The sequence below is a fragment of the Phycodurus eques genome, chromosome 6, assembly GCF_024500275.1.
Source record: "Phycodurus eques isolate BA_2022a chromosome 6, UOR_Pequ_1.1, whole genome shotgun sequence".
In the NCBI taxonomy this organism is placed as follows: Eukaryota; Metazoa; Chordata; class Actinopteri; order Syngnathiformes; family Syngnathidae; genus Phycodurus; species Phycodurus eques.
The window spans coordinates 21,962,485-21,984,738 of NC_084530.1; the positions used below are offsets into that span (position 1 = coordinate 21,962,485).

Genomic DNA, 22,254 nt, shown 5'->3' on the forward strand with positions numbered 1-22,254 from the left:
TGTTCTGATTATTGGAAAAAATAAATCTGCCATCTGACATTACCGGTGTGTCCACATTGAGCAACTGCTTGGTGCACGCTACTTTATTATGCCTCCTGGCTTCCAAGCAGCAGAGGCAAAAGTTGTCTTTGCGTCCACTGTCAATGCATTGTAAGTCATTGATCATCGCCTCCATGGTAGTGAATAAGCTACACTTCTTACCATGCTTCTTACAAATGTGCCACAAAGGGAGGATGAGGAGTGAATCAGAATCATCTTTATTTGCCAAGTATGTCCAAAAAACACACAAGGAATTTGTCTCCGGTAATTGGAGTCACTAGAGTACGACAACAGACAGTCAATTGACACAGAACACTTTTGAGACATAAAGACGTTGAGAAAATCAGTCACTGAGCAGTAAAGGGTTGCTAGTTATCTGGTAATGCCGGTACATTATTATTTTTTTTTTGACAATTGTGCAAAAGATGCAGAGTCCTCTAACACTTAGAGCAGTTTGAATGACAAATATTGCAATAGTCCGGTGCAATGACCATTGTGCAAAGAGCGCCGAGACTTCAAGTGAGTAGTACGATAACCTGGGACAATGTTGATTGTGCAAATGTTGCAGATACTTCTCAGTCAGTGTGCAAATGGAGCAGATGCTACTCTGGCATGAGTGGCCAGTATTGGTCAACACATAAGTGGAGACGATGCTGAAGCCATGCAAATTGCTAAGCTGGCGTTACAAGCAGTTGCAAAATATCAAAATAAGTGATTTGGTGAAAAAAATATTGTCACACAGGTCTGGCTGGAACTGCGTTTTTGACACCTGTGGCATAGAGGGAAATTCTTAAAAATGCAAAAACACAGTAAACATCCAAAACAAAAACTTAAAACAAAATCTGCATTAGATATAATAAAATATGACTCAGTACAATAGACATTATAACATAAGAGGCAATAACTTCTGGCAGTTTAGTGTTGCAGCTGCATGTTATTTATTCAGTAGTGTTATTTATTCAGGCACCTGAAGGAAAGGGGAATGACAGCTGTCACTTTGTCTCTGAGGCTTCTTTTTTTTTTTTTTTTTTGTATCTCCTCATCTTGTCTCTCCTCGTTGCTCCTCAGGGCACGTTCAAGCACAAGGCCGAAAGCGACCTGTTGTTTGCCGAGCACCACAAGACGCTGCTGTACGATGGCAAGCTGTCTGCCGCCATCGCCTTCGCGTACAACCCCCGTGCCACTGACGCCCAGCTCTGCCTCGAATCCTCCCCCAAGGACAACGCCTCCATTTTTGTGCATTCCCCGCACGCACTCATGCTCCAGGTAAACTGCCGCTGTGTTCGGAATTCCTCCCTAACCATTATATAGTGCACTATATAGTGAGTTTGTCATTTTGTAGTGTTGTTCCAATATGTGGTGAGCATAGATTATCTAGAAACAGTAGTGCCCTTAATATATCCCACAATGCATCTTGAAATGTAGTGAGAAACCTATGCTCACTAGAAAAGCAATATATCCCACGATCCATTGCGCCGATTTAAAAACTCCCCAACTTATTTTGTGTTTCTGTGTTGTTGTTTGATTTCCAGCATAAGTAAAAAACGGGTTGTGGCCCAAAATACAGTATATGAATGAAAGTTGTGCAACACATCACAACATGGATGGGCAGAAAATGCATTGTTTGTACAGTATTAATTTAATAAAATACACATCTTAAAACAGTATAATGCTGTTATAATTATTATTTTTTTTTCTTGCAATAGTTCCACCAGCTGACACAGTTCAAATAGTATATGCAGAGTAGCACTGTTCCAAAACAATTTTTCATTTGACTGATGAGGCAACTGTATAGTCCACTATAAAAGAATTATATAGTCCATGATATAAAAATTTTGTGATTAGGAATTAGGGAATGAGTGAATGATTCTAAACACACTTTGTTGGGAATCATTCACTTATTCTCTTCCCTAGTACAGATGGCGAGAACCTTCAGTAGAGCCGTGGCAGCTGCCTCATTAGAGCAGAGGTGGAAACAAGTTCACCTGCTGGAAACACCTTCAGGTCTGCTTATTACGGCGCTCACAAATTTCACAAGTAGCAAACTTAATCACAGGCACATACAAACACGCAAACTCCACTTTTCTCACTTGCTAGCTTCTTTTCACGGAAGAACTCCTTGACTTTTCCCTCTCATCAAAGAAAAGGGCTTTTTTTCTGCATTTTAAGGATGCTTTCAAGCAAGCTTCCGCCAACACAGCACACTGTGAGAAATGAGGATAACAAAAAAAGAATGTAAGACCTTTATAATTAATTAATCAGATACTGTATGTTACAATGTGATGCAGTAATACCATTTGATAGAATAACGTATCATACTGTATAAAACATAATGTGACATAATGTCCTGTAATGTCATTATTGTTAGATTCCAATGTGAAAAGTGCCTTGGGTACATTGCAAAGAGTGGTCCCAATAGTTCAGGGAGAAAAATAAACAATTAGATAAATAAAATGTGTAGATATTTTTTTATTTATTTTATTATAATACAAATATAAATAAGTAATCTTAACATTGCACTGAGTAAATGTAGCCATCACTGAGTCGTTATCTAAAATTAATTATTAAAAATATTTTTAATAATTGATTTTATAAAGTTTTAGATGAATGAAAAAAGCTAATCCTTATTTTCATTTTTTAAATATAATTTATAATCATACAAATACATCATAAATATTGCACCTAGTAAATGTAGGTTGCACTTAGTGATTATTAAAAACAAAATGGCAAATACAATTTTATAAATTATCCTTGATTAATTTATAATTGTATTTTAAGTGAACAAACAACTAAATAATCGAATATTGCACCTACTAAATGTAGGTAGCACTGAGTGATTATTAAAAATAAACCATGATAAAACCAATAATAAATTCTTAGTTTTATTTTCTCATCTATAAATTTAGGGCTGCAGGTATTGTCCAAGATATAAACAAGTTTACTTTATGCCTATATATCAAAAAGCCAAAATACTAATCAAATGAAAGTACATTGAACATGCTTGTATTTGCATATTAGTATACAATTAACTTTTACCATAGCGTTTTGTAAAATATTGAGCATGTACGCAGGCTGATCTGTACTGTAGCGGTGACATGCAGAATCAGCTTTGATCCACTTGTATCTGTTTTAGTGGGTTTTTTTTTTCCTCCATTCAAACATGAGACGTCACAGGACATCATTGCTATTAGACATCTTTATTAGAGCCATGGATAAAGGTAACTTCAATGTGGCTTTGTGCGTTTGTGCAGGATGTGAAAGCGGTGGTGACTCACTCGGTTCAGAGTGGCATTCACTCCATCGGTGGTGTGCAGGTTCTCTTCCCCCTCTTTGCGCAGCTTGACTTCTACCAGCCCTCCAACCACGAGCTGGACACCTCTGTCTGGTAACTGTTCACATGTAAAGTATATATCAAGCTGAGTGCATTTACATAGTGTGTTAACTATAACTCTCGGAAAAAAGAGTATAATCCTTTGGCTTGGTGCATACAAGGATTTTTTTAAATGTGTGTTTAAATTAGGTGTGTTTTGATAATCTCAGCACAACACAACACACACAAAGATTGTATTCTACCAGCGATCTAGAATGTAGTGCTCCAAGACAGAAATCCCTCATGATCACACGTGATCTAAGAAGAAGAAGAAACATAGCGAAAACCGGTAAACAGAAGCCCCAACATGGAAGAGGACACACGAGAGCAGGGAATTTATGATGGTGGTTTTGGGACTTCTTTTTTGGGAAAAAGTTTGAACTAAAAAGAAGAAAAGACTGTGGGGTAAAAAAATCAGGAGACAGTGTGAAAGCAGACTTTATAGTCTCCTGAGTGAGCTGGAGGCGAGTTCTCAAGACAGGAAAAATTCCCTCTTAACACAGCACAAAACTGGGACAAAAACAGCCTGATTATCTTCATGCGTGTACCAGGCCTTAATATGCTGATACGGAGAAACTATGTTTGACCAAAACGATGTTAAAATTTTTTTTTTAACCTTTCAGTGGGCGCTACTAAGTGAGTTTTGTGGGTTAGTGTTGGGGGCTTCTAAAATACATACATTTTTACCAGTCAGATAGTTGTGCTTGCAAAATTGGAGAGATTACGGGCATCTTGAGCTCCCTCAAAAGCGATTGTGACAAGCAGCAATAAAGGGTGTAAGATACCGGCTGGTGACGAGTAAATTTTTTTCAAATTTTAGAGGGCTGTTTTTTGTGGTATGTGCCACCAAAATGGATACTTCAAACCAAAATGGCCAACTTCCTGGTCAATGTCATGCATGGGTCGCTGAGACCTTTTCATGTATCCTGTTATAAAAGACATGTCCACCCAATTTAGTGTCAATGGGAGTAATTTTTTTTATTTTTTCCAGGAAGCACTACTGAGTTTCACAAATAATTAATTGTTATAATTAATAATAATTATTATTATATAATAATTTTTATAAAAAATAATTTTTTTTATATATATTTTTTTTTTTTTTTGCATGCCAGCTTCACAATAATTACCTGCATATCTCTTATGTTCTCTTCTCCCATTCGTCCTTCTCGAGGCGACACTGTGTGTTCCACCGGTACGACGGGGACACGACACCCTCATTAAATCACATCACGTCGTGTGCGGCCCCTTCACACTCTAGGCTTTGTCAGCAGCAGCTCACACAGATTATTGTTACTGTCTGTCACTGTTGTGACTGTTTTTGTCTCTGTGTGTGTTTGCCTCGTAGCTGCACTCTGCTGTCTTTTGTGATGGAGCTGCTGAAGAACTCTGTGGCCATGCAAGAGCAGGTCCTGGCCTGCAAAGGCTTCTTGGTCATCGGATACACTTTAGAGAAGGTCGGTCAAATTCAGAGATTCATGCTTGTTGTTGACTCTATCTAAATACAAGAGGTAAATATTAACAAACAAAAAAAAACACACACAGTATTTCTTAATAAATAAATTATTAAACCATTTAACTTGAATTCCAGAACAGAAAAATATAAAGTTAGGTAAAATAACATTTAAAAACTAGTCAAATATACTAAAGCAGATTATGATTTGTTGATTCCGATGGCAAATTGTTATCTACATGCATTCCTGAACTGAATCAATAGTTTTAGTGGTTAAATCTTTATAATTTAAACAATTATAGGCAGGATCAGTAGGATACATTTTAGTCGTCTACCTTCATGAATTTTTTAGTTTTGGTACATTTCACAACTATGAACCATAAAATGCAAACAAAAAAATAAAGGGACAAATAAATAATAATAATAATACATAAACAATTAATATAAAATAATAAAATTACTAAAGTGCAGTTTCTTGGTTAAGATGTCATAGTTATAGATTATTATTATAGTTTGTATTCTGAACAGAACAAAGTTTTTTGTGGTTTAACATTATAACAAGTATATGATGAACACTGGGATACATTGTAGTCTTCTGCCATGTATTTTATAGTTTTGGTACATTTCACAGCTTCTGTCCATGCAAATGCAAAAAAATATAATAAAGCATGAAAATAAATTGAAGAAATATTGCAAATAAATAAAGGAAAGCACATTATTTCATATTTTCTTTAATTTCTTATTTCTTAAGATGTCTGTCTATAATTATTTACAGTACTTGCATTCCTGAACAGAAAATAGTTTTAGTTTTTGACAGTTACAACAATTAATAATTAATTTTCTGTGAGATTTGTTGTAGTAGTCTACCATCCTGTATTTGAAAGTTTTGGTCATTTCACAACTTTTAACCATGAAAAATTAACAAAAATGGCAAAACTTCAATGCCTCATTGGAATTGAAGCACTTCATAATACTAAATGGTCTCGATGGCCACATCATTTTAAGCCTATGTCTACATGAAAACTGAAAGTGCTTGGTATTAACAAGGCTTTGATTCCCAGTGCATCGCCATCATACAAAAACAGACTTCATTTGAGTTTGCATTTTCCCCTTATCTGAAGGTCGCAGCTGTGTTTGTGTGCTAGACGAATAGCCTTCGCGATTCTTCACAAACATCATCACCTCACCCTGACTCCTTTTGTTATCCCGCTGCAGTCATCCAAGGTGCACGTGACGCGGGCCGTCCTGGACATCGTACTGGCCTTCTCCAGATACCTGAGCAACTTGCAGAATGGCATCCTGCTGCTCAAGCAACTGTGCGACCACATTCTGTTTAACCCTGCCATCTGGATCCATGCCCCCGCCAAGGTAACAACGCTATATGGCAAACACACTTGATATATACTAACAGGACCAGAGCTGGGTAGAGTGGCCAAAATTGTATTCAAGTAGGAGTACTGTTACTTGAGAAAAATATGACTCAAGTAAAAAGTAGTCTTCCAAGTGATTACTTGAATAAGAGTAAATAGGCATTTAAGTACTGAGTAACTGGTGAGTAACTTTGGCTGTATTATTTTTTTTAATCAGTGCATGAATGTCAAATAGATGAAATTTAAGATAGGAATGTGTACCTTCAGATATTGTCCAACAATATTATCTCCATTGGTGAAATGAAGAGGCTGACGACAAGTTTCCTATTGCTTTAAATCCAAAGGTGCACTAAAGTTGCTTCCTTCCTCTCTGATGCTCCTTTGCACCAGGTGCAGCTGACTCTGTACACGTACCTGGCCACCGAGTTCATCAGCACCGTCACCATCTACAACGCCATCCGCCGGGTGGGCACCGTGCTGCAGGTCATGCACACGCTCAAGTACTACTACTGGGTGGTCAACCCGCAGGACCGTAGCGGCGTCGTGCCCAAAGGCCTCGGTAACAATTCACGATTGAACGTGTGGCATTCATGACAATCAATTGACAAATGGTCTGCTTCCAATGTTTTCCAGATGGTTCGAGGCCGAAGGAAATGCTGTCTTTGCGAGCCTTTCTGCTTTTGTTTGTCAAGCAGCTTATAATGAAGGTAAGAGCAGATGTGGAGTGGAACGTCCAATGTGGAAGGCCCCCAACGTGATACAATTTGGACGCCAAACAAATGTTCTCATTTGCTCAAACCATCACCGTTTGTTATTTCCGCTCAGTCAAGATCTAACAGGTGAACTCCACAAATGTTTTGCTTCGTCTCTGGCATTTTTAGCTGATGCCACCACACAAAGTGTATCAGTGATGGCAAACGAAATGTGCGATGACCATAGAACAGGAAATTATAGGACCTTACTCTGATATGATAGGAGAGGGTCCGGCTGCTCGGTATAACAACTACTGGCAATGTTTAAAGTAAGACCTTACAGTATTAGTAATATAGTACAAGCAGTACATTCCATGAAATTACATAACAGATGCTAACATGTTACTAAATACTGTAAAATAGAGAATACTGGGTTTAGTTTTAGGAGAGGACAGTTATCTGGTGGCTCAGTCCAAAATTACACAACAGATGCTAACGTAAATAGCTCGCCGTCGATAGCATAACGGATAACAACTAGCATGGAAATTACCAGAGAAGCTATTTTAGGATAGGTTAGGAAAGGGTGTGGCTCCTCAGTACAATATCATATGAGCAATGCAGTCAATGAAATATAATTTATATAACACACGCTAAAGTAATTCCATGTTACAAAAAGCACAATCGCTAATGACTGGTCATCACGCTTACGATAGCCGTACTTGCCGTTCGTATGAGATGGAACTGCCTCACCCAAGCATTCCAAAAAACATGCATGTTAGGTTCATCCATCCATTTTCTACCGCTTATCCGAAGTCGGGTCGCGGGGGCAGTAGCTTTAGCAGGGACGCCCAGACTTCCCTCTCCCCAGCCACTTCATCCATCTCTTCCGGGGGGATCCCGAGGCGTTCCCAGGTCAGGATGCTGGGTTCATTGAATATTAAATTGTCTATAGGTGTGAGTGTGGATGGTTGTTGTTGTTTTTTTTTTTATATGCGCCCTGCGATTCATGGGCTTACTCGACCTCTCGCCCACTGTCAACTGAGATAGGTTCCAGCTGACCTGCTATAGAAAATGGATGATTTGTTTTTCCTCTTTACCGTTAACAATTTTTTTTTGTTGGCAGAGCACTGGTAATAATGATGACTTATCTCCAATGTTGTTCAGGACCACGGTGTGAAGGAGGACGAGCTCCAGAGCATCCTCAATTATCTCCTCACCATGCACGAGGTGAGTGTACGTAATTACCGCTAGATGGCACCATTGTACTACACCTTCCTCCTCTGGTGTTGCTATGAAAAACACAAGCAAACAAAATCCTGAGTGTGAATATTTGCCTCTAGGTGGCGCATACATATAATAAAATCATAAAATATGAGTCATATGACTTGTATTTGTCCCGCAGGATGACAACCTCATGGATGTGCTGCAGTTGCTGGTGGCACTGATGTCTGAGCACCCTGGATCCATGGTGCAGGCCTTTGACCAGCGTAACGGAATTCGGTACAGCAGTAATATAACACACAGTTGTGTTAATATTGCCCCTTGATGGCTTCATATGAAATATTCCTTCATTCTTGGTCTTTGTTGCAGTGTGATTTACAAGCTTCTAGCGTCCAAAAGTGAAGGGATAAGAGTGCAGACGCTCAAAGTGTTGGGATACTTCCTCAGACATTTGACACCCAAGTAAGCAAAATGTCTGTCATGATTATATTCAATGTGCAGAACACATTTTACTTGTGAATATACACCATTTCCCCATAAAACTGCCCAGGGCAGCACTCAACTGCAGAGTAACAGGCATCTACTCCAGAGGCCTATATTGTACAAATGCAGTTTAGTAAAACCATTAAATCGTTTTTTTCCCCCCAACAAAAAGGGGAGGCAATTGCAGTTTCATAATAATATATATTTTTTTCTACAAATATAGGGGAGGTCCTTACTTGTTCAATGCATTAAAAAAAAAATCTAATATGTTTTATTCCACAACGTTTGGAAAGCCTTTAATTGTACAAATGCAGATTTATTTATAAAAAAATTTTTTTTTTTTCAATAAATGACAAGGAGGCTACAATTGTACAATGTGTTTTTATATCAATTTCCCCCATCCCCCAAATGGGGGTGAGGTCTTTATTTATACTAGTAGTTTTAGTACGATTGTCATGATGTATTTTTTCCCAAAATTGGTGGAAGGCCTCAGTAGGTACAAGTACAGTTTTAGCATATATATTTTTTAACCTATTTCCCCATTTCATTAATATACATTTTTCGTTGATATATTTACTTTGAATTCATAACATCATAATGACAATTGAATATTGAAAATTTGCTTTAATTTCTACATTTATTGTTTTATTAGAAAATAATAGTTATGCAGTTTTTCTGATTATTGCTGTGGATTTCTCCCTGGTTTTTAAACTGTTGTTGTTCTGATCAGGAGGAAATCTGAGGTCATGCAGAGTCATGGTCTCTTTTCCCTGCTCACGGAACGCCTGACGCTCCACTCGGCCCAGTTCTCCATGACCACCTACAACGTGCTCTTTGAGGTCAGCTTACTTTCAAAAAACTATATAATGATATAACACAACAGTGCAGTACAATGCATATCAATTTTAGCGTATTGTTATTCATGCCTCTGCTCCCTGTTAAGTTCCTCACCGAGCAGATCTGCACACAAGTGATCCATAAACAGCATCCGGATCCCGACTCCACCGTGAAGATCATCAACCCACGTAAGTCCTTCTCTATAAATCAACGCCTATCTATCGATCTATCGCTCGATTGATAGTTTGTCTTTTTCAGAAATTATTTAGAATTTTTTTTCCTCACTGCACTGATATTCAGGTTAACGAGGTGCCGTTTCAAATGAGTTAATGGGTTTGACGTCCTGCCAAACGCATGTCACTAGCCATGATGTCCGCGAACTAGACGCCGAGCTGCACTGTTTGTTCAAGGAGCAGAAGTGTGGCTAGATCGCGAGGGTACGGAACTCCGTACGGCTCTGTTCCATACCCAAAAATCTGAATAAAATACCGTAATTTCTCTTGTATTATGCGCACCCATGTATAATATGCACACCCAAAGTTGACCTCAAAATTCTGGAAAAGCCCTTCTACCTATGTATAGTGCATTTTTACAATGCATGATTTTGCTTCTACCCATATGATCAAAACATGAAGTATTATCTGCATTTTGTTAGTTTCTTTAAAAGGATTATTCTGACGTTAAGCACTTTATTTGAACACTTAATCCTTTTTTTTCATTTACTTTCTCTTATTTTGAAATTCACAGCCCGACTTCAGTCAGACTTTTTCCATCTTTATGTCACTATTTTGTTATGAAAATACCACCATGGAATGGGAGGACTGAGTCAAACTGGCCCAGGACTCTATCAAAAACCAAGGACCCTCTTGTATTCTGTTATGGCTCTGGTTGACTTTTTTTGTTTTGCGGGATCACCCCTCTTTCGTATTTCTACACAGGAACACATGCAGTCAGTCAGTACATTTTTTTCAAAAAGGCTCTGGCACGCGCTCAAGCGAATGTCTTTAATGTGACAAAGTTCAGCTGCAGTCCCACGCTGATGATGTGCAGCCACGGCTGCGTTAAAAAGCGTCCCAGCCGGGCCAGATCACTTTGTACGAGCGGCGGTTTGCTTCTCTTTTTTTCTTTTCTCCCTCTGCGCCTTTTCTTGATTTTAATCTGTGACAAAGTCTCAAAACGGCTCTCTGATTGCAGTCTTTAGGAACGTCAGAGCCAATCAAACTGCACCGAGGAAGTGCTGTTTCCCTCAAATTAACTTGGAAAAACAAGACAGAGGGAATACGCCATGCGTCCTCTTGCCAGGGTAATTTTCTGGCGGTGAAGGTTCAGCAATTCATAATTTGCGCGATTTAAGGCGTAGAAATGACGCTGGAGCTAAGGGGGAGACGGTTAACGCCAAGGTCTAAAGAGACTATTGTAACCCTAAACCCAACAACTAACTTTATCTTGGTAATTCATCGAAACTGACCAAACCTTCCACAAGGCCCAAGCGATACCTAAAGCATTACTGTAAGATAGCCATCTGTACATTCAATATTCTCTTCTGTATGCCCATTTTTCAGAGTTTGGATTGTTTGTGACTGAAGGATTTGTACGTTATGTCCAATCTAGTTCTGACAATTGATATAAAAAGTCTACACAGCCATGTTCAAATGCCAGGTTTTTGTGATGTAAAAGAATGAGATGAAGATAATTTCAAAACTTTTTCCATCATTAATGTGATCAAGAAATGAAATTCTACATCTTTTAGAGAGGGAAGTAACAACAGACAACTGAGATGATGTGGTTGCACAAGTGTACACACCCTCTTTTAACTGAGGATGTAGCCGTGTTCAGAGTTAACCAGTCACTTTCAAACTCCTGTAAAATGGGTGTCAGCACACAACTTCCAACGTTTAAAAGTTCAGATGTTCTAGTAGGGTTTTCCTGATATTTCTGTAGTCACATCAACAGCACAAGGCATAGTCCGCAGAGAGGTTCTACAGCATCAGAGTTGTGGAAAAAAGTTTTTGTTATTTATCTTGGTCTTATTTTTTACGCCAAACAATCACGTTTAGTATGTGGTCATATGGTCAAAGGTTTGTTCACAATGGTTACAGTAAGAGTAAGTTAAACAAATTCTCCAATAAATGAAAGGTTCTCTAATTTTTTTTTAAATCTATGATTTACATGTAAAATTCAGACTTTTTTTCAGGAGAGGAAAAAATGTTCTCAACACATATTCAGACATTTTTGTACAGAAAAATTATAGAATCTGGTAATATGATGTGATTCTTGCATTGTGACTTTATTTTTTGTAATATTGTATGCAAAAATTACTTCAATGTACTATTTGGACTTTGTCACGAGAAATAAAAAACATTTTATTTTGTATGTGTTCATGTATCAATCCTGTAATATTCAACTTTGTTCAAGAAAAGAATGAGTGCAATTTTATACTCGTTATATTCGGATTTTCTTAACTCCCCCAATAAGATTATAGATTATTATATTTATATTTAAAAAATGACTTCAATCATAATGTTACGACGAAAAAACATACACCTCCACCTTAAATTTGTAAAATTATTTTCTCTAAAAACAAATATTGGATACCATTTTATTCCTGTAATATTCAAGACTTTTCTCCAAAAATAACTTTAATCTTGCAATATGCAGAGTTTTCAAGAAAAAAAATATAATTTCATAATTTACTTTTTGCATGATAAAACATTTTTTGACTTTCATCACATTAGATTATGACTATTATCGCAAAAATGCAACTTCCAAATTTCTCAAAGTAAACTCAAATTTAATGTAATATGACTTTTTTTCATGAGAAATATAAACGTTTTCTCGAGAAATAAAATTGTATTCCTATAATACTCAGATTTTTCTTAATAAAGTATTTTCCTTTTTTGTCTTTAACAACGTTTGAAAAATATATTTATGTATATTTTTCAGAGATCCTGAAGGTTATTGCCGCCTTGCTGAAGAGCTCCCCGCTGTCGCCAGAGAGCATGGAGGTGCGCAAGGTTTTCTTGTCAGACATGATCAAGCTGTTCAACAACAGCCGAGAGAACCGCAGGTAACACACACACACACACACGCACGCACGCACACGCGCGCACACACACACACACACACACACACGCACTTACGCACGCATGTGGGTGCGCACACGCGCTCCTAACGCTGTTTCTCTCCCAAGGAGTCTGCTGCAGTGCTCTGTGTGGCAGGACTGGATGCTGTCGCTGTCCTTCATCAGCCCGCGCAACAGTGAGGAGCAGAAAGTCACCGAGATGGTGTATGCTGTCTTCCGCATCCTGCTCTACCATGCCGTCAAGTACGAGTGGGGCGGCTGGCGCGTCTGGGTGGACACCCTGTCCATCACCCACGCCAAGGTCAGAGAGCTAATTATGGCCCTCACACACACACCAGCGCATGTTAGATAGACACTGCTTTTTTGATCAATCATGTCATCTTTTTCATTATTTTGTCCACCAAGGAGGGTTTGTTTTCCTGTCTACGGTTTTTCATGCATCAACCTGTATTTTCCAAGGACACCCCCATTAAATGTTCGTGACAACATTCATTAACATCATACATTAATGAAAACAAAATATATGGGCCAAAAAAAATTCTAAAATTACTTTTAATGTAAATTAATTACACCAAACGATTGCTCTAAATTTAAAAAAAATCTTGGGCCCCCAAAAATAAAAATACAGGCTCACAAAACAAAGTAAAAGTAAAATGCGTAACCCCCGCGATAAACCAAGGGACTACTGTATGTTTGGGTGGAAAATATGGGGACAAAATGTACACCCTAAAACTAGTACTTTGGCAGGCTCATCCTTGCAGGCTCACACATCTTCCATTGGATTTAGGTCTGGTTTCTAGCCTTCACATCAACTGTAATATACATCATGTAATTTAGACCAAGAAATAAGCACACCTTCCATCCTGACTGAAAATGTCTCATTAGATTAACACTAAAACCAAAATGGAAATACGAGCAGTCACTCAGCTTCTCTCGGCTCTTTATTTACATACAGAATACCTTTCATTCACAGATGAAAATAAACCGCTGGCACTTCTTATTTGCAAAAAGCGCAGTTTAGCGCTTGAAGAAAGTCATGGTAGCTATCGCATTACGCTCGTCTGTTCCAACACTGTGAAGTAACAGTGGGACAGTATGGGATTGTGGTCCGGGCGGGTGGGGGGAATTAAAAGCCCCGCGAGAGTGAAGAGTGAGTTAAAGATGTGCTTGTGATGTGAGGCACCCCCTTGACACAGTGTGGGTGCAGGGAGTGTAAGTAACCTGTAGGGGGCACAGGCATGCTGTGTGCATGCGAGTGAGTGCCTCCAAACAGCCTCTGGACCAAAATCAATTGAGAGTATGATGGAATGCATGCACAAGTGACTCTTGTCTTACGTCTATGTAACTTTAATTATATTTAAACTGTATCATTCAGTGACTTTAAAAAAATACATAGTTTATTTTTGATTATTTGTAATTATTTGCATTTTTAAAGTATTTTAAATATTTTATTTTTTGCATTTTCTTTCAATTTATAAATTTATTGCTTTAAATTACACTTTTATCTTTAATTGTAACCTTTTTGTTACATTCATATTTTTCTAATGTTGTAATTAAATGATAAACATTTTGATTTTATATACTTTAAAGAATGGATATGTACAACCATGACAAAATTAAATTGAAAAGTATTTTTTATTACATATAATTATAAGTAGCTATTTTTTGTTTTCAAACATTACAAAATAGTTTTGTATTTTATATAATTGACATTATTATATCTTTAATCATATATATATATATATATATATATATATATATCCATTATTGCCGTTATACCTCACAATTGATTGGCTGGAAGAATGGTTCCACTGCTTTACAGTGAGCTGCATGGGGTCCCAAGTCTAAGTCACCAAATATTGTTCTTTGCTTTACAAGACTACTAAGAGAGAGTGTGTATAACAAAATTGTGTATGTCTTTTGTTTTTACATGGTCATGCAGCTACACCATGTCACAGTCATACGTTATTCACTGAGAAATTAAGTAAACGTGTCAGCAGTGTTAAAATTTCAGGAAAATCTTTATTCAGAACATCACTTAAATTTAAAGTTTTTTTTTCTCTGCACATAACACACTCCTCCATAAAGTTTAATGGAATTTCTTTTTTGGGTTTTCTTTTTGCGTAATATTACTAACTGACTAAAAGCAACAGCAAAAACAACAAAAAGGCTATAAAACACAAGCCCTGTGTGTAGCATTTGTAAGATTCTGCTCTACACACACACTTACAAGTGCTCTGACTCACCACAAAAGATACATGCATGTGCTATAAAAAAGCCCAAGAAACTCAATTGCAATTTTATTGTCCCGTTTGATAGATTTCCTGCCACCTTTGTAGCGCTGGAGCTGTTTGTCACTGTTGCTCTCTCCTCCCACTGCTGCAGGGCTCTGTGTTTGTGTGTGTGCGTGTGTGTGTGTGTGTGTGTGTGTGTGTGTCTTTTGAAAATGAGTCGCCAGGCGCGCGTTCTCGCCTTTTCCCTCTCGAGCAAGCCCTTCTCTTATCCAAGCCCATTGAATATTCATTGGAGTGGCGCGCGACCCATTGGAGGAGCGAGGCCTCATAAATAAGAGCAATCCTCACGAGAGCATAGACGCATTCGCAAATATGTTCCCACTTCATGATTTAGTTTCTGTAGTGTCAAACATGGTAAAAATTGGAGACGACGCATCATGAGATGTGTTTACCACGAGCCTCTTTTGTTCTGCTACTGTAAACCCCTGCGTATTTGCGGTTCACCAGTCTTGAGTTTGTTTGTTTGCTTTTTTAATTTAAATTTGTTTTTTTAATAACGATATCGTCTGTTGTTTACTGAAAAATTCACCTATTTCTGTTTCGGGGATATTTTTGCACTCTTGATTGATTGATTGAGTTCTTTTATTTCGAACAAACAACAAGAAAAAAACAACAAAACAGACCAAATTAAAGTCATATATCAGGTTAAATTGTACATATTAGCAAAGGTGTAGGAAGAACTAAAAACGTGTTTAGTCCTAGCCTTATCTCTACTTCCTGATGATCCTATATAACTATTACTTTATATGAACAGCTATATCATATTATAGTAATATAATAATAAATGAAATAATCCTAATTCCTATATACTCTAAAACAATAATACAAATTATACGTATAAGTATCAGCAGTATCTTGGATATTAATGAGAAAAGAAATGAAAAAACAAAGACAAACAAAAAAAAAAAACCCATAACAACATGCCACGAGATGGCGCCAAAGCCCTGCATAATAGGAACGTGGTAATTCGTGTCAAGGAAGTACAATATGTTGAAGTGGTTATGGTTATTATTTTAAGATCTTTAGCTCAGGAAGGAGCTAAGTTTAATTCGAATTGTTAGCACAAGTTCCAGAGTCTTCACTGCGTGTCTGTTTTTGCTCGACTGAGCCACTGTATTTATTTTTAAGGGTAATGTTGGAAGATTAATTTGTATTGATTTGTTGGGAACATAGTTTGTGGTTTAAATACAATTTAAGATGTTAATTTAGGCAATTCTTAAAGGGGAGCTCGTCCGTATGTCCATCCATCCGGTGGCAGCAGGGAATGCAATATTAATGAGCGTCCCATCTTTTGACTAGCGCTGGGACATACAACGTAATCTTGAAAGGGAAAAAAAAAATCCCCTTTATCATTTTGGGGGGTATGTCAGTTTCTTTTATTTTTGTGTTGTGTGTGTGTTACGAGCAACATCTTGCTCCCTGATCTACTTGGGAAATAGTCGGGCTGACAATTGTAAGTGTTAAACCTGTTAATTATTTCATGATGTATAAAATCCTTGCGTGTGGTTAACACTGAGTTGGGATAAGCCATGAACTCCATGATTGTGACGTGTAATGGAACGCTAGCTAAAAAAGATGGATATACGCCAACCGATAGTCGGGCCAAGTTTGAGAATTTTTCACCCTTTGCAATCAAAATCACCAAAGGCACGATTATTGCATCTCTCCTGATTGATTATCCTGTCTTGTGGGGCATGTTAGGGGTATCTTTTTCCTCCCCAATCTTCTCGGAAAATGGTTGGGGCAAATGATTGTTAATTGGCTCTGACCACAGACTTTGTCATTGTGACGTGAAACGGAAAAATAGCCAATAAGAGGATACACGCCTACCAGGAATCAGGTAAAATTTGAGAATTATTCTCCCCTTGTGATTGAAGTCAGCAAAGTTCACATTATCGGATATTGCTGAAAGATTATCCTGTGGTGTAGGGTATGTAAAGAGTGGAAAAAAAAAAAAAACTAAACGGAAACAAATCTGCGGCTTCATTCTGAACCACGAGTATGCGGGGGTCCACTGTACATGCAGACTTTTCTATCATTCCGATTGAAGATCTCTGGTGAACTGGTTACATGTGACATGTTCTATTCTCTGGTGGATTAATGTGCACTACATCAGAATCCGAATCATCTTTATTTGCCAAGTATGTCCAAAAAACACATGAGGAATTTGTCTCCGGTAGTTGGAGCCGCTCTCGTACGACAACAGACAGTCAATTGATAGAGAACACTTTTGAGACATAAAGACATTGACAAAAAAAACAGTCACTGAGCATAGAGGTCCGTCGTCTATGTAGCACAGTACTTGTTTTTAATCAAGCAGTTGTTTTATTAAAAGTGTAAAAACAATTACAAGTTACAAGTAGTTAAAAGCAAGATATCCGTCGCATACGAACTCTGGTTGGAAGCTGCCATATTGACGTGGGTAAACGATGACGTCACCGCACTTTTACGTCAAGACATAGCATGCGGAGACAGTGCAGCTCGACTCAATTCTGATTCACGGTTTACATTACGAAAATTTACTTCTGATCGGTTTGGCAAAAGGAATATTCCACTCCTGTGAAACCGAACGAAATTCCATTAGGATTTGGAATTTGTTTATTCCGAGGTCGTTATATAGAACATTTTCATTTGGTTTGGGCTTTTAAACCTATTATAATCAGAATAGAAGACTCCATGTAACCCCCCCTATTGCGAACTGAATCAAACCAAACGACTTAGTAGAAATGCGGCCCTGACCTCCGCTGTACACTCAAAATGTTTTACTTAACACATTTAAATATTGGATCGTAGTGTCATCTTGAATTAAATTTTCTTGATACGACAATGTATTCAATGCTGCCTGGACCATCTATTGTATCATATCGTATCATACCATACCAAACCGGATCGCACTGCTTAGTGTAAGGAAGCACACTGCTAAGTGGAAGTAGGTAGTGTTTCAGTCTCTTATTGCATCAGATTGTGTCGCACCGTGTCATCTGGTATACCCTCAGTCTCCTTTTTGTCTCGTTAGAACAGTTGTTCAATGCTGTGTTTTTTTGCAGTTAACCTATTTTGAAGTGCGAAAACCGACAACCCCAACACCATTGGAGTCCAGCATCTTCTTGTACTGATATTATGTCACACTCTGCTCTGCCGCATCATTTTCACAGCACCTGGAATGCAGCCTTTTAATTGTGAGAACTGCTTTACGTCCAATTAAGGCCAAACTAATTGCGTGGCGGCTCTGAAAACCGGGAGAAAACGACGGAGAGTGGTGGGGGCGGTTGGCTTGAACCACAACTGCTGCTGCACTCGAGAGGAAGCTATGGATTACCAGTCACTGCTTCCCACTACAGAAGATTAATGAGCAGCCGTGTAGCGGGCTAATTTAGAACAATAAGGCCTAATTAATTACAAACAATCAGCCTCGCTTTCTTCCCAGCTTTACTTTCTTCTCATGCAATTACTCACCTCTCTCTACTCCTCCGGTTCCGGTTTTATTAATTTTTGTTTCTTAGCCCTCCACCCCTCTCTTATTCCCTGCTGTCCAAATAGCCTCAGGTTAAAAAAAAAAAAAAAAAGCTGCAAACTGGGTCTAGTTTCACTCAGAACTCCCCCTTCCACCACCATCTTTGACTTTCTGTCCTGCAGCCCCAGTGATTAATGCGTGGTCTTGAATTAGGCGTGGGAGGATTTGCCAATGCCGGACACGCACTCGGCACAGCTCACAGATGTGCGCTAATAGCATCTGCCGCTAATCTATGACTGCTTACAAGTGTGGCTTCTTCCTAAAATGCCACCGCCAACCATTGTGGTTATGGACGAACAGTCTGGTCAATCCAGTGCTATCGATGCTAGCCAGACTGATAGGGGTTAATAGGTCTTAAGTAGCTGGACGTACAAGAGAGGGGAAAAGGTTGCATCAGGTCAGGATTTCATTGTCTTAAGCCACAGTTCCACCAAGGCGGTATGATACTGGTCCGAACTGAATCACCCTCCGAAGGGGAAATGAGAATTGTCTCTGTACTAAGAACATTTTAGTTAACACATTCAAATTAATATTGCAGCATACCGTATCATACACTTAATTTACGCCACAGGAGTTTGAAGTGTTGTGCACCTATCTTATCGTCTTATTTTATCGTAACATTGTTTCGTAATCATATCTCTTTGCATTGTTTTGCATCATTTCGCATTGTTCAGTTTGTCGTCTTATGGATTTTTGTAATGGCGTTATAACTAGAAAACAAACAGTCGTACAGTAGTAATCCCAAAAAACAGGATATGATACAATGAGCGAAGTATACAGAAGAATCCAGTGAGGAAAATAAAGAATAGGATATGATGCGGTATGATGATATTTTCTTCGTGATACTACATGATATGATGCAACATGATACGATATGAAAGATGGATAGAGTAAATAATCCTGTGAAGGAAATTAAGGGTACAGCGTTTTCTGATAAAATAGTATGCAATGTGATGTTAATTTCAATTTATATACTAAAACATTCTGAATATACAGAGGAAACTGAGGACTAATTTTCCACAAAGCAGTGCGGTTTGGTTTGGTCCGTACGCTTCATTACAGTGCAACATAATACAACATGATGCGATCTGATGTGATGCGGTGGGAATACATACAAAGTGATATTAATTTATCTTTATTAACTCAAATATTCCAAATTAATAGAGGAAGTTAAGGCCTCATTTCCACTAGGCAGTGTGGTTTGGTTTTTGTTCGATGTGACATGATACAACATAAGATTCTATGCGTTATGTTTCTGTTTTTGCAGGTCACCTTCGAGCAGCACAAGGAGCACCTGTCCCACATGTTTCGCCAGTACCAACGCCAGGAATCCGCCAGTTCTCTCTGCACCATCAGAACCGTCTCCGGAGTTAGCCAGAGCTCTGAGACCACCGACTGTACCAATGGCCCCCCCTCTACTGTCATAAAGCTCACAGTGGATGAACCCTTCGCTGACACATCTGATCCGCTGAAGGCGTCCATCACTGTGTCCCAAGAGGTGGTGGAGGATGAGCAGAGACTGGCTCAGGAGGCTTCTGAAGAAGATGCTTGGATTCCAACCCAAAACTTAGAAGAACAGTGTGGAAAAACAAGCGAGCAGGAACCAGTAATTGAGACTGAGAAGGCAGATCATTTACCAGAGCCACCTCAGAGTGAAGTTCCTGTAACAGTTGAGGGAGAAGTTGCTAAAGACAAAGACTCTACGAAAGAAGGAGCTGCCGAAGAGGAGCCCAAGAACGACCATCCGTCTCCCGAGTTGGCAGCCCCTCTGGACAACAGCTTGCTTGGTGGTGCCTCAGTCTTCAACGAAGACTTGGTGGACGTGTCCTCCGCCAGCGACCCCGTTGACTACAGCCAAGAGGAGTTGTTGTACGCCTCTGCTGCAACTGAAGAGGATGCAGTGGAAAAAAACGGAGGCCGTGACATGAAGCAGGAAGTTTGTGAGATGCTGGAAGTTGCTTTAGAAGAAAACAATGAAGAAACCGGAGATAAACTGGTGTCTGAGAGTATGGAGACCCCAGCACCTGACACCCCTGAACAAAATGTGATAGACCAACCAAAAGAGGAACCCGCGATGCCAGACCAGCAGCCCACGGCATCCTCTACAGAGCAGCACACTCTGGAAGGGTCAGACTCCATCTCACCGAGTCAAGATACAGCCACCACCAGGGAAGAATCCCTTTCTGGTGGCCCAGGTCGAAGCGCCGCTGGCCAGAAGACTAAAGAGATCAAAATAGCCCGACTGGATGTGGCCAATGTAGCTTTAGATACGGAGAGGCTGGAACTGAAGGAGGCACACTCAACAGTATGTATCTTTTTAGTCAAGTTGTAATTAGAGGAGACATTAAGCCATTCTTTCACAATTTAAAACAGAAATTAAATCCACAAATCTCCCCACTTTTTGTGGTATTATTGGAAATTTGTACACTCCATACAGCAGACGCCTGTAAATATTTGATAGTATTTTCGCAGGTGGATCCAGCACTTCATCACCAAGTCGCCCAATTATCATTTTATTAAAATTCTAGGGTGTTGTGACGAAGCGAGGGCTGCTCAGTGTTGCAATCTTGGCAATATTGTTGCTATTATTAGCGTCTTCGCTGACTCCTTCAAAAAAGTGTCTAGCAACAAATCTAGCCGCCCCAGAGCTGATGTTCACAACACTGTGTTCAGACTGAAAATGAATGGCGCTTACGCAAAGCCACCACTGGCCAATTTAACCATATCCCATTCCCAGTAAAGGAACTGCACATAAAGATTCCATTGTATTTTAACTGGCAGAGGCAGCAATTCATCACCCGGCCGCCGAACCACACTTTGTCAATAAGGGTAGCGGATCTGTGCATATGTCGCATGCAGGGGCCTAACACAAATACGCCCTCTCCCACGTGGATCTGCGCTCGGCCCAGCTGCCAAATCATTGGCAGAGAAAGTTTGTGTAAGCTGGGGTTATGTAAATTGGCCCAATTATTTATATACAAGCAATTAAAAAGTCAACCTTTAAACTGTCTCTCTCACATAATGTCATTGTGGTGTCTATAGGAGACAAGCCAAACGGTGACGACAGCAGCCGGTGGGGCCTCCTCAGATCAGTCCAAAGAGAGCGGAACCTCGGTGCCGCGTTCCACCGTGTTCCGCATCCCTGAGTACCGCTGGTCCCACATGCATCAGCGCCTCCTCACAGACTTGCTCTTTGCCATCGAGACGGACGTGCAAGCGTGGAGGAGGTAGGCTCGGCTTCTTCCCTTGACTTAAAAAAAGAAAAATAATAATTATAATAATAATTGATTAAGAGTTGAGTTTGTGAAAGTAATTACATTTGATTGCATAAAAAAGCCATAGAAATATGACCACTTGATTTTTGAACATGTTATTTTGCGACATCATGCTGCTTCTGTTCTGGTCTTTCACTTTGTAGACAATACTATGACATTATTTGAACCCCAAACCCTTGTCTGAAGCGTGAACATAGGCTTGAAACCCGACCCTTGTCTCAAACTGGAACCAAGGCTCAAAACCCTAATTTTAAACTTGGAACCCTAATTGGAAAAACTAACTCATGTCAGAAAGTGGAACCCGGGCTTGAAACCCTGATTTAAACCCCTAACCCTAGTCTGAAACTAGAACTCAGGATTGATACCCTAACTTGAAACGGCACCCCTTGTCTGAAATTAGAACTGAGGCTTGAAACTAGACTTTACACCGATCTGATCGGACTGGTCGGTATCGGCCGATATTTTGCATTTTATGATGATTAGCTGATCGGCTTTGTCATAATTCCCCGATCCGATCAGTAACGTCATTGATCGGCTCTTGCGTGTCTTTTGACGTAATACTGTAAATATCTGACCACCGATAGTTATTTTATATTAAAAAAAAAACAAACAAAAAAAAAACATGTC

The 22,254-nt window shown here is 39.1% G+C and overlaps 1 protein-coding gene across 1 annotated transcript in view; it reads left to right on the top strand.

The window, feature by feature from the left end:
- Positions 1 to 22,254, top strand: part of lrba (LPS-responsive vesicle trafficking, beach and anchor containing) — a 272,786-nt gene that overhangs the window by 40,377 nt on the left and 210,155 nt on the right. The window contains 15 exon segments of the mRNA XM_061678832.1: positions 1,108 to 1,305; positions 3,291 to 3,424; positions 4,755 to 4,863; positions 6,075 to 6,227; positions 6,620 to 6,788; positions 6,863 to 6,936; positions 8,086 to 8,148; positions 8,324 to 8,421; positions 8,512 to 8,604; positions 9,356 to 9,464; positions 9,569 to 9,650; positions 12,406 to 12,529; positions 12,653 to 12,845; positions 19,620 to 20,657; positions 21,395 to 21,579. Coding sequence (XP_061534816.1) covers positions 1,108 to 1,305; positions 3,291 to 3,424; positions 4,755 to 4,863; positions 6,075 to 6,227; positions 6,620 to 6,788; positions 6,863 to 6,936; positions 8,086 to 8,148; positions 8,324 to 8,421; positions 8,512 to 8,604; positions 9,356 to 9,464; positions 9,569 to 9,650; positions 12,406 to 12,529; positions 12,653 to 12,845; positions 19,620 to 20,657; positions 21,395 to 21,579 — 2,822 coding nt within the window.